This window comes from Populus trichocarpa, chromosome 14 (genome assembly GCF_000002775.5).
Source record: "Populus trichocarpa isolate Nisqually-1 chromosome 14, P.trichocarpa_v4.1, whole genome shotgun sequence".
NCBI classification, from domain to species: Eukaryota; Viridiplantae; Streptophyta; class Magnoliopsida; order Malpighiales; family Salicaceae; genus Populus; species Populus trichocarpa.
This window is the reverse complement of record NC_037298.2, coordinates 833,390-845,242: the sequence shown is the minus strand read 5'-3', so window position 1 is coordinate 845,242 and position 11,853 is coordinate 833,390. Positions and strand designations below refer to the sequence as shown.

Sequence of the window (11,853 nt, the reverse complement as noted above, 5' to 3'; positions counted from 1 at the left end):
GAAAGTGTTTTTCCTATTTGAAACTTCCTTTCAATCAACAGTTGAATAGATATATTACCATATACATGTAATTGTATATTCAATTCACCATTTTAACCACCACAAGGACTGCTATTATCACCACCATAAAGAAGAACTCTTTAACTAGGTGAATCCCTCTCAAACAAATCAAAAGGCATTCCTTCCTTTTCCAACAGCATAGCTTCTGCTTCTTGGACCCAACTGTGGCTTGACATCAACGCCAACTTCTTCAAAAACACATGATTTGTCTTCATCAATCCTTCCCATGCAACGCATCCCAACACTGGAACTCTTTGGCAACACCTTTTTGGATCCCATCGTCATTGACGATTGCTGCTGCCTCAATTGCTGCATGTACATCTCGATTTCATTGCTGTGACCTAAGCTCCTGGCAGAAGCAGCTCTAACAAGCTGTCTGTGATCTTCACCGTCATCAGACCTTGATGAGCCAACACTGAAACTCTTGGGCAAGGGAGGGTGCTGTCCTGCTAGCAAGGCCATGGAAGGGCCATTACTCATCCTCATCGAGAAGTCTGTCATGCTTTTAACATAAACGTCCCTTGCTTTACACAAAACTCTCACTGGGATTGTCATGACTCGCATGAACTTGCTTTGGTTCTGTGCTTTAGTCTTCATGTTGGATTCTAGCTAGCTAGCTAACAATAAAGGGCTTTGGAAAGTGATCAGGGTAGTGGATTAAAATGGGATACTTGAACAAAAAATTCGTTGCAAATTTTGAGGGGCAGGGAGAGGAAGAATTGGCAATGGGATTAGGTTTGTGGGTTTGGTTATACATGTAGAGGAGATGATGACAACAATTATGCTACAGGTATAATCGAAGGCAGCCGGCATGTGTTGTATTTAGACTTCTTTTTTATTTTTATTTTTCCAGACACACAGGAGAAGAAAACCTAAGAGAATAACATGTGGAGAGTGAGCAGATGAAGCAGAAGCAGACTAAAAAGGACACATTGCCGGATATCATTTGGACAATGGGATTAACATTCCATTTCAGGCCTGTCTCGCTACGAACTCATCTAGTGGTGAATATTCATTCGGACAAAAGTATTTACTAGTCTTTAGCTTCCGCCCTCAGCTGCGGGCGGATCAAAAGTTAAATTAAATGAAAAAACAAATTACAAGTGTTAAGTTTTTTAAAGAAAAAACTAAGGAAATTTTCAAACATGAATTAAAAACTTAACATTTATGTTTAATAAAACTAATCATAATCATATATGTCAATAAGTATTAAGAAAAATCAAATATAATCAAAGATTAAACTGAAAAACAAAGATATTGAAATGGATAAAAAGAGTGATATCCTATCATGTCATGCTATTTAATTATATATTTATATATTAATATTTCAAAATAATAAAAATTCAATCAAAACAAGATAATTTTCTTCCATGATTTCTCTTAAACTTGTTAATTTGACTTGGTCTTACGAGCTTTTTATCATTTAAATTTCAAATTAAATCGTGTTGGAGTTAACTTGATATGATCATTCGATCTAATAAATTTAAACATGACTCAATTATTTTGTTCACTATTTAATTTGATTAAAAACAATGACAATAAATATTTTTTAATAGTATTAATTTTAAAGAAAAAGATTTTAAGACAAAAAAATATTTTCTTTAAAACTATCAACTCCTTCTAACACTATCACCTTATTAAATACATTGTATTCTAGAATCCATGCACGAGGGGAGAGACTTTTATATATATATGATATACATGTAAAACTATTGCAATTGTTGATTGCAATAATTTAAAAGGAAAATTTTCAGCTACAAACTCTCACTCTTAATATTCACTAAAATTGCCACCGTCATTTTATCACCCTTTCAACTAGCAAGGCTTCACCATTATTATATTACAACTAGCAAGGCTTCACCATTATTATATTATAGAGATGAAAATAACACAAAAACAATAACCACGAGATTATAATTTTTTAAAAAGAATGAATCACATAAAATCTCTAGTTTATAATTTTATTATTGAATATTTCTTTTTAAATAGTTTATCTTTCTAAAAATTTTACAACTCTTTAAATAAATATAAAAATCAACAAGCTAGGAAACCTGAAAATATAAGAAAAGTAATAAAACTCCTAAATAAATTAGAGAAAAAAAAGAATTATTAAGCATATTATTTAATTTCCTAAAAAAAATAGGAAAAAATAAAAATAATTAAAGAAAAATATTTTTTCATAAAAACCTCTTACATTAGTCTCTCTAGGTTGAAAAAAAAATCATCCTTGAGTTTAAATTATTCTTATCTCGATCTCGTGAATGTACACTTAAGGATCTCTGATCTTTTTTTATTTTTTTTCTTTAAGTGTATAACAATTTTAGAAATCAACTTTGATCATTCATCTTAAAATTTATATAAGAACCAACAATTAACAAATTATTTTGTTTCCATTGACTTATAGAGTAGTAGATTGCAAACCTCAAATTTGCTTAATCAATATCTATTATATCCACATAACTCTTAAACACATCTATCTTAATGAGAACAATAAACTTGTAATAAAAAAGATCAACATAATTTAAATAAATAATTTTCTTTTGTTAAGTTCCATGTTTTTTATTTTATTTTTTTGCACTTAACCTCTAAATTATCAATGAGGACATCATTAATCATATTATCATTATCATTATTTTCATTGTATATGATATAATTATTAACGGAAGCATCATCAAAATAAACAATATAAATTGGTAAAGAATACTAATCAATATATATATATATATGTATATATATATATATGTATGTATATATATATATATATATATATATATATATATATATATATATATGTATCGTCAAAATCTTCATGATACTCATCTTGTTTAAGAAGTTGTCTATTATGCTCATGCCTCTAAAGCGACACTCAAAACCAGCCATGGATCCATGACCACTCCCCTCATATTCCTAGTTTTCTCTCCTTCATTTATGTTAATTGACATGACTATTCTTCAACTTGTCTTTGCAACTTTATAACTACTAATTGGCGAGTCAATTTTGCATTTGTCTTTACATGTGTTCTATCATTAGTTTTTAAAAGTCTCTTCCTCGAGGGAGAAACACTCCATCACCTCCTACACGAGCATGTCTTGTTTTGCGACTACATCTTCAATGCATGATTATTCAACAGCACACAACAACTAACCACCAGAAATTATTGGGCTATGATACCAACTAACGTGAACATCAACAATAAAGTAAATTCTCAAGCACAAGAACATAAAATTTTCAAAAGAAGAGATCATACATAAACCCTAATTTATAATTTTATTATTGAATATTTCTTTTCAAGTGGTCGGTCTTTTAAAGAGATTTGCAACTCTGTAAATAAACCAAAAAACAACTTAAACAAACTAGAAAACCTAAAAATAAAAAAAATGAAAATCTTAAAAAAATAAAAAGGAATAAAATTATTAAGCATGTTATTTATTTTTTAAAATTAAATAGAAAAGAATATTTAAGAAAATATAATTTTCCATGTCAATAACTCTAGCTAACATCACCATTAGTACTCCAATATTATCATTATTGTAACTAGCACCGCTCTCACCATTAATACTCAATCATTATCATTATCATTATTATTATCATAATCGTGCATATTCACCAGTTCTAGCATCATGCAACCTCCATATCAATCAATACTAATGAGTCGGACTTTTTTACTCAATATTTTGATCTTTTGTGAAGAACATGAACCCATCATAAGGTGATAAACCAAGAAAATATGGATCTAGCAGGCTGTCAGATCCAATATACTTGTGTTCAGTCATGTGTTGAGCCCAAGTTAATGTGAATTTAACAAATTATTAAACCCAATACACTAGGGTTTTGTCATGTGTTGAACCCAAGTTAGTATGGGTCTGGTAAGTTGTCATGCCCATTACATTTGGGTTCAGCCATATGCTGAATCCAGGGTTATATGGGCCTGACAACTTGTCAGGCCCAATATATTTGGGTTTGGTCATGTGTGGAACACAAGTCAGTTTGGGTCTAACAAATATGCTTGGATTTAGCCATGTGCTTAGCCCGAATCAACATAAGTCTAACAAGTACTTGAGTCTAGTAACTTGTCAAACTCAATATGCTTGGATCCAGCCATTTGTTCAACTCAAATTAATGTGGATCTAGAAATTTGTATACTTGGGTTTAGCCATGTATTAACCCAAAGTCAATGTGATGGTAAACTGACAAACTCATATATCCTAGACTTTTTAATGCGTTAAACCCTGTTGGTCTGGAAGTCGTTAGAGATTCATATCATAACCATAGAGGTTTATCTTAAGCCTATTAATATGAATTATCAATATATGGTCATCATCCTACATCTATAGATGTATAAAAAGTCTTATAGTAGCCTACCACATTTTCATACCATTAATGGTCTGTAAAGGATATGTATCCTTTATTAATGAAGTGTTAGAGATTTTTATCTCTCATTAATATTATCAAGACCAAATGACTCATATCCATCCACTCCATCGAAATAAAAAGTTCAGGATTTCTTTTGTTTAATCTAAAGTTCTTTCTTTTGTTTATTATAATCTCCTTTTAAAGTTACAGACTTTATCATCAAAAAAATTTCTAAATCTCATTGAAAGAGACTATTTTACATGTATCAGGATTTTTATCATCAATTATGTACTTCTTGAGCTATAGAAAAAAAAATATTAAGATGAACATTTAATTAATCACTATTCAAACATCAAATAACCTTGTTACTAAGCATATCATATTTTGATACACCATCAATTACCGTCATTATTCTTATTATTATCACTTTAATATCACAATTATCACAAACATATATCATCCTTCACCACCATTCCCACGTCATCACTATTATCTTCAATTGGCCACTTCACTTATCCCAGATGAAATTCTTCATTCATTTTCATTTGAAAAAAATATTAGTTAAAAAAAGAAAATATCTTAAATATAGTTATTTAACTTGCAAATATTTTCTTTTTTATTTATTTTGATAAGAGAATGATAAAAAAAATAAAAGAAAATCTAAGGAGGAATGGAGTTGAAAATAAACAATGAGATGATGTTCTTCATTCTTCTTTTCTTGGATATGGATTCAAATTTCATTCATTTGAATATACAAAGATGCAGATATTCCCTCCAAGAACTACTACTACAAAAGCCCAAAAGCCTTAAACCCAAATTCAAATATTTCCATGTTGAGCGATCATTACAGTCCATTACCCAAGCATCAACAACAGGAGGAAAGAACTGAGCCAAATTAACCATGAGGGAGAGCCCTTTAACTTACCTCTCCTCATGGTGAATCCCTCAGAAACAATTCAGAAGGCAACCCTTCCTTTTCCAACAGCACAGCTACTGCTTCTTGGACCCAACTGTGGCTTTACATCAACAGCACCTGCTTCAAAAACACATGGTTTTTCCTCGTCAATCTTGCCCATGAATCCCATTCCAACACTGCAACTCTTTGGCAACACCTTTTTGGACCCCGTCATCATCGATGATTGCTGCTGCCTCAATAGCTGCATGTACATCTCAATTTCATTGCTGTGACCTAAGCTCCTGGCAGAAGCAGCTCTAACAAGCTCTCTGTAATCTTCACCGTCATGATCAGACCTTGATGAGCTAACACTGAAACTCCTGGGCAAGGGAGGGTGTTGTCCTGCTCGCGAGACTATAGAAGGGCCATACCTCATCCCCATCGAGCAATCTGTCATGCTCTTAACATAAACATCCCTTGCCTTGCACAAAACTCTTAATGGGATTGTAATGACTCGCATGAACTTGCTTTGGTTGTGTGCTTTTGTCTTCATGTTGGATTCTAGCTATAGCTAATAAGAATGGTTCAGGAAAGAGATCAAGATTGTGAATTAAAATGGGATATTTGTAAAAAAAAATATCGTTGCAAATTTTGAGAGAGAGAGAGAAGGAGAATTGGCAGCGGGGTACGTTAGGTTAGGTGGGATTTGGTTATATATCTAGAGGAGATGATCGATGAAAACAAGTAGGCTGCTGGTATGAAACGAAGGCAGGCGTTAGATTTAGACTTTTTATTTTCTTTTCTGTTTTTTCAACGCACACACTGGATAAGAACGTGAGGAGAATGGAGTAGATGAAGCAGACTAAAACGGACAAGCTGCTGGAAAAGGTTGACTAAAGACGAGTTTTATCCTTGAATTTTGTAATCAGCATTCCATATCTTGCCTGCCTCTCTGCTGACTCATCTAATGGATGAATATTCATTTGGACAATAGTCGTTCTTTCCTAATTTCTCATAACCACCTTGAAAATAGCCTTTTCATATAGTTGTTAAATTCAAAGTTTTAAACTAAAAAATATATATATATATATTAACTCAATTAAACTCAATATTCGTCTGATAAGTTGACTTATAACTTAGTTTGTTTCATCTAATCTAGTTTAAACTTGGTTTAATAAAAACTATTAACACAATTTAACTTAAATTGATCTGATAATTTTTAAATTAATTTGAATTGATAATTTTTAAATTAATTTGAATTGATTAGATGAATTCATTATTTTTAGAGCTTATTTGGTTTGGTATTATAATAACTATTATTTTTTAAAGTGTTTTTTACTTAAAAATATATTGAAATAATATATTTTTAATATATATATATATATATATAAAAGATCTAAAATCATTAAAAAAATAATTTAAAATAAAAATAAAAAATAATTTTTTTAAAAAAATACTTTTAAAATATAAAAATAAATAGAATATTATCATTGAAAATTAAGAATTTAGTTTCCGTACGGCAGCTGAAGTTGGACATTTATAAGTCCGACTGGTGAGTTGTCTTTGTAACTTGTATTCTAGAACAACGATATGGCTACATGGCAAGCTACCGAGTGTCCCAGACTCATCCGTTAACATTTAATTGGACTAATTAATAGCTATCCCTTTGCCATGAACACTCCCGTCTCAACTGTATTATCTAATATTGTACCAAATAATTTCTGCTAATTGAGATAAATCCTCTCATGCTACTATGCTAGAGATAATGTATTAAAATGTACTGCTTATACCAAATTATTAATTTTGAGCTTAAAAGAATCTTGATCATGGAAAATCTAAAGCATGAAAGTATTAACACTATGGGAAGGGAGTTTAATATATTAAATTATTTTAAAATTTGGATCGGTTTAATGAATTAACTTAGAATTTGATTGATTTATAGCCCGAACTGTTACATGTTAAAGAAAAAAAGATTCAACTGATCTGGTCAATTTAAGTTTAATGTGTTCAAAATTAGTTATTAATCTGTTAATTTTTAAAAAATACTTTTTTATTAAAATAGTATCATTTTAATTATTTTAAAAATATTATGATCGACCTTTCCGGCCCATGACCTAAAGATTGTTATAGGTCAGGTTTTAAAAGTATAGTTGAGAAATAATACATTTTCATGCAAACTGTGAAGCTAAAAACCGTGTGTTTAATGGCTGCGAAGTCTTGATACTCAGGAGCAATGCTGAGTAAGTAAAGCATATACAAGTTTTTTTTTTCTTTTTTTTAGAGAAAAAAGGACTGCCAAGTAGCTGGATTTGCTTTCAAAGTCGGAAGCTGAGTCATTGAAGGAACCGAGCTGGCTAGTTATGTGGCGGTGCCCTACCAGGCAGCTGCATAATAAATTGATGGAATGAGATTTTGCATGCCCAGTTATTCCGAGCTGGGTCGGTGAGGAAGCCTTATTCAATGAACAATTTATGGAATTGAGAAGGAAACGTGAGCTTTAACGACTAACCAGCTTCACCTAAATCCGCGGGCACCCATTGTATATAGCTTCTAGAAACCATTAGCAATTATTTACTTCTTCTCTTGTTAAATCTAGCTTGACTCACTGAGTTGATCAAAAAAATTATTGTCGATTTAAATTCATCCAATGATTCATAATCGAATAATCCAATGATCCAGATTCTTCATCGGCCCCATCCGACAACTAAATCTTCAATCCGTCTAATTTGTCAACAATATATAATCGTCTTGAACGCTGAAGCCTGTTTGTTTTTAAATTCTAAAATTATTTTTAAAAAAATTAGAATTTTTTTTTATTATTTTAAATTAATATATTTTTTGATATTTTTCGATGATTTTGATATATTGATATCAAAAATAATTTTAAAAAAATAAAAAATATATATTATTTTAATATATTATAAGTGAAAAACATTTTAAAAAATAACTGTAACTATAACTAGACATGTTTATATGTTCGGAAACAACACCACGTGCAAGTAAGAGAAAACAAAGGGAAATGAAATGCTTCTTCTTCTTCTTTCTGGAACAGAAATAGATTGTTAGTTCTGTTCTTTGATGAGAGATGTGCCCATGGTATTGAGCGTAGAACTAAGCCGATGGATTGGCTGGCTGAACCATGTGTGGTTGTTAGGTAAACGAGATTAAGACAGCAGACCGATTTTTCTGCGTGGGTAAATTTGTCAAAGTTTAGCATCTTTATAGCGCCTGATTTGAGTGCGCGCTACAGATTCCGTTGATTAGGAAAGTTCTTTTTGGTAATTACGATCTTGAAAATGAAAAGATGGAGATGGTAGGTATAGAAAAGATAGGTTTAATATAGAAACTCATTTAAAAACTATATAAAAGATAAATTTATTTTATATTTTTATTTTTATTTTTCTAACCAAACATGTTTTTATTTATATTATCTATGTTTTTCTATCTTAAGATAATAATTAAACACTAATAAAAACACTAATTATCGGTACATGTTTTCAAGCTAAGACTACTATCTTATAGCATGTTTTATTAAGCATCTTGTATTTTTTCAATATTATACTTTTTATTAATAATAGTAGATAAATTAGTGATTTATACAATATTTTTAAATGAAAGATTGTTGTCTAGTATTTAGTTTATATATATATATTAATTCAACAAGAATAAAAACAAAACAAAAACATAACCTAGAAGCTACACGGACTGAGATTTCTTTATGTTTACATAACAATATGACCATCGTATTTATTAATTTTACACAATTAATTTAATTTAAATGATCATGATTTAGTTTATGATAAATATAGAAATAATTTAACTCTTTATTATTTTATTTCCTAAATTAATCTAAAGCACTAGATCAAAATCAATAATAAAGCCTGAAACATAATTGGTTATATTTTCTTCAAAATATGAATCCGAGGGATTCATTTCAGCGAGGCTTGTAAATTGTAAATTTGTAATCATGTAGAGTGCAATGGGCTTCCACCTTAATCCAGCAACGTTCCTCAACTTGCATGGGTAGGCTCATGTGAATTGGGCATGTAAGCAAGTGTTTGCATTTTCCTTCAATCAAGCCCATGTTTGTTTTCAAGCTGGGCTTCCCTTTGGGCCTTGTACAAAATAATGAGAGGTCATCGGAGGATAAATAAGGACCAAACCTTTGCTCCATTCGACAACGTGTCACATTCTCCACCTCAAGGTCCTCGGACAGATTACAAGGTTCTGAAACTTGCAAGTCATGTGAGCACATAAAGACCTAGCCATTCCTCTATCTCACCTCTTGCTCGAAACATATTAGTAGAAAACAAGACATGAAGAGATTGATGTTCAAGCTGGGAATACTTTGTATGTCCATGATGTTCTACGTGTGTCAAGCAACCAGCAATCTCCACCCCGTGATCTTAGTACCAGGAAATGGTGGAAACCAACTAGAGGCCAGACTAACCCGTGGCTACAAGCCCTCGAGCCTGTTCTGCCATTGGTACCCAATCTTGAAGCAAAAGGGAGGTTGGTTCAGGCAATGGTTTGACCCCGGGGTCCTGTTAGCACCATTCACTCAATGTTTTGCTGATCGTATGATGCTCTTCTATGATAAAGATTTGGATGATTACCGTAATGCTCCTGGGATTGAAACCAGAGTGCTACATTTTGGCTCCACTCAGTCCCTTCTCTACCTCGACCCCAGTCTCAAGTAAGCCTCGTGTTATATATTTATTTTGGAGTGTTGAAATTGGCATATATCGTCTACTTACATTATTATTCAAGGTTTAATTTCTATAATCAATTGTAAAAAAATAAAAGTTTATTTAATTGAGTGTGAAATGATATATTTAATTAATTGGCTGCTGCCTTAATCTTAATTTCAATCTTAACAACCAATACAATATATTTCTGTAACATGGTTAGCTTGGCCTACATGAATTGCAGGCGAGCCACAGCATACATGGCTCCACTAGTGGAATCTTTAGAAGAAATTGGATATGTTAGTGGTGAAACACTATTTGGAGCCCCATATGATTTTCGGTATGGCTTGGCTGCAGAAGGGCACCCATCAAGGGTTGGTTCCAAGTTTTTGCTGGACTTGAAAGATCTCGTAGAAAAAGCAAGCAGAGACAATGGAGGGAAGCCAGTAATTATTGTCTCCCACAGTTTAGGAGGTCTCTTTGCGCTCCAGCTTCTCAACAAGAACCCAATATCTTGGCGTAAAAAATATATCAAACACTTTGTTGCACTTTCTACTCCATGGGGTGGTACAGTGGTGCAGATGGTTACTTTTGCTTCAGGGTATACACTAGGAGTGCCCTTTGTTGATCCATTGCTTGTAAGAGAAGAGCAAAGGACTTCAGAAAGCAACACATGGCTTTTGCCTAATGCAAAAGTATTTGGTGAAAGAAAACTTGTTATCACGCCAGATGCTACTTATTCAGCCCATGAAATCACTCGATTTCTTAATGACATTGGATTTTCCAGGGGGGTTTATCCTTATACAACCCGGATTTTGCCTTTAATGGAGCAATTGATTGCCCCAGAGGTTCCTATCACATGTATAATCGGGAGCGATGTTAGGACACCGGAGACCTTATTCTACGGGGAAAATGGTTTTGATGAGCAGCCGGATGTTGTTTATGGGGATGGAGATGGCACGGTAAACATGGCAAGCCTACTGGCACTTGAGAAATTGTGGGCTGAGGAGAAACATCAACCCCTCAAGGTAATTAGAATTGGTGGGATTTCTCACACATCAATTCTCCAAAATGATTCGGCACTTGCTGAAATAACAGGAGAAATTTATAGTATTAATTCTCGTGTTGTCAGCTCAGTCTTGTAGAGAGTTTTATTATCATGGATAGATGGGAATTTATTGCATAGATGAGTTTCCAGCATGATGGGAAACTTTAACGTGTTGAGAGAGTAACTAGTAAGTTTGTTAATTTTTTAGGTTTATTTTAAATAAAAAAACAAACATAGAATAGAGTCCTTTTAAATTTAAAAGACGAGAATGGAAAGGAAAGAGAATACAAAATTTATGGCCTAATAAAAATAATAATAATATTTTTATGTATGATTTATCTTTTCTAGTTATATGTCTTTATTTTTTAAAAAGTAAAATCTAAAAAATAACTAATAAAATGCTATTAATTATTTTTTAATCTGAGTTGATTAGTTTGGATGCTACTTTCTTCCATGTAGAATGTAACTGCGGTAAATACAAGGCATTTCACTGATGACTATGATAATTATTTTTATAGAATAACATAGTTATTAAATTTAGTTTTCTTTGTTGATTGAAGAAATTCAAAATTCAAAATATAATCTACATTGATATTTAGTTAAATTAGATAAGATACTCACTTGATTAAATTCACTCAACTAATCGAGTTTTTAATAATTTAGTTGATATAATCAAATTCAATTTAAATTTAATTTGAAATATCAATTCAAGTTAATTCAATGACTTGCAAGTTAATTAATAATTCAATTACTCTTCATTTTGTTTTTGAAATGAATTCTTAAATAGAGTTTAATAAGCAAAATTTGTG

The 11,853-nt window shown here is 31.6% G+C and overlaps 3 protein-coding genes across 3 annotated transcripts; 1 reads left to right on the top strand and 2 right to left on the bottom strand.

Moving 5' to 3' along the window:
• Positions 1–73: 73 nt before the first annotated feature.
• On the bottom strand, positions 74–1,289 carry LOC7488860 (uncharacterized). The gene has a single exon (XM_002319987.3). It carries the CDS (start codon positions 655–657, stop codon positions 169–171), a length of 489 nt encoding a protein of 162 aa, XP_002320023.1. The 5' UTR covers positions 658–1,289; the 3' UTR covers positions 74–168.
• A 3,800-nt stretch (positions 1,290–5,089) lies between these two features.
• Positions 5,090–6,159, bottom strand: LOC7497320 (uncharacterized). Its single transcript, XM_002319986.4, has one exon. The coding sequence runs from the start codon at positions 5,859–5,861 to the stop codon at positions 5,370–5,372; it is 492 nt and encodes a 163-aa protein (XP_002320022.1). The 5' UTR covers positions 5,862–6,159; the 3' UTR covers positions 5,090–5,369.
• A 3,331-nt stretch (positions 6,160–9,490) lies between these two features.
• Positions 9,491–11,228, top strand: LOC7497319 (lecithin-cholesterol acyltransferase-like 1). Its single transcript, XM_006374763.3, has 2 exons — positions 9,491–10,004; positions 10,241–11,228. Exons 1-2 carry the CDS (start codon positions 9,625–9,627, stop codon positions 11,139–11,141), a joined length of 1,281 nt encoding a protein of 426 aa, XP_006374825.3. The 5' UTR covers positions 9,491–9,624; the 3' UTR covers positions 11,142–11,228.
• The last annotated feature ends 625 nt before the right edge of the window (positions 11,229–11,853 follow it).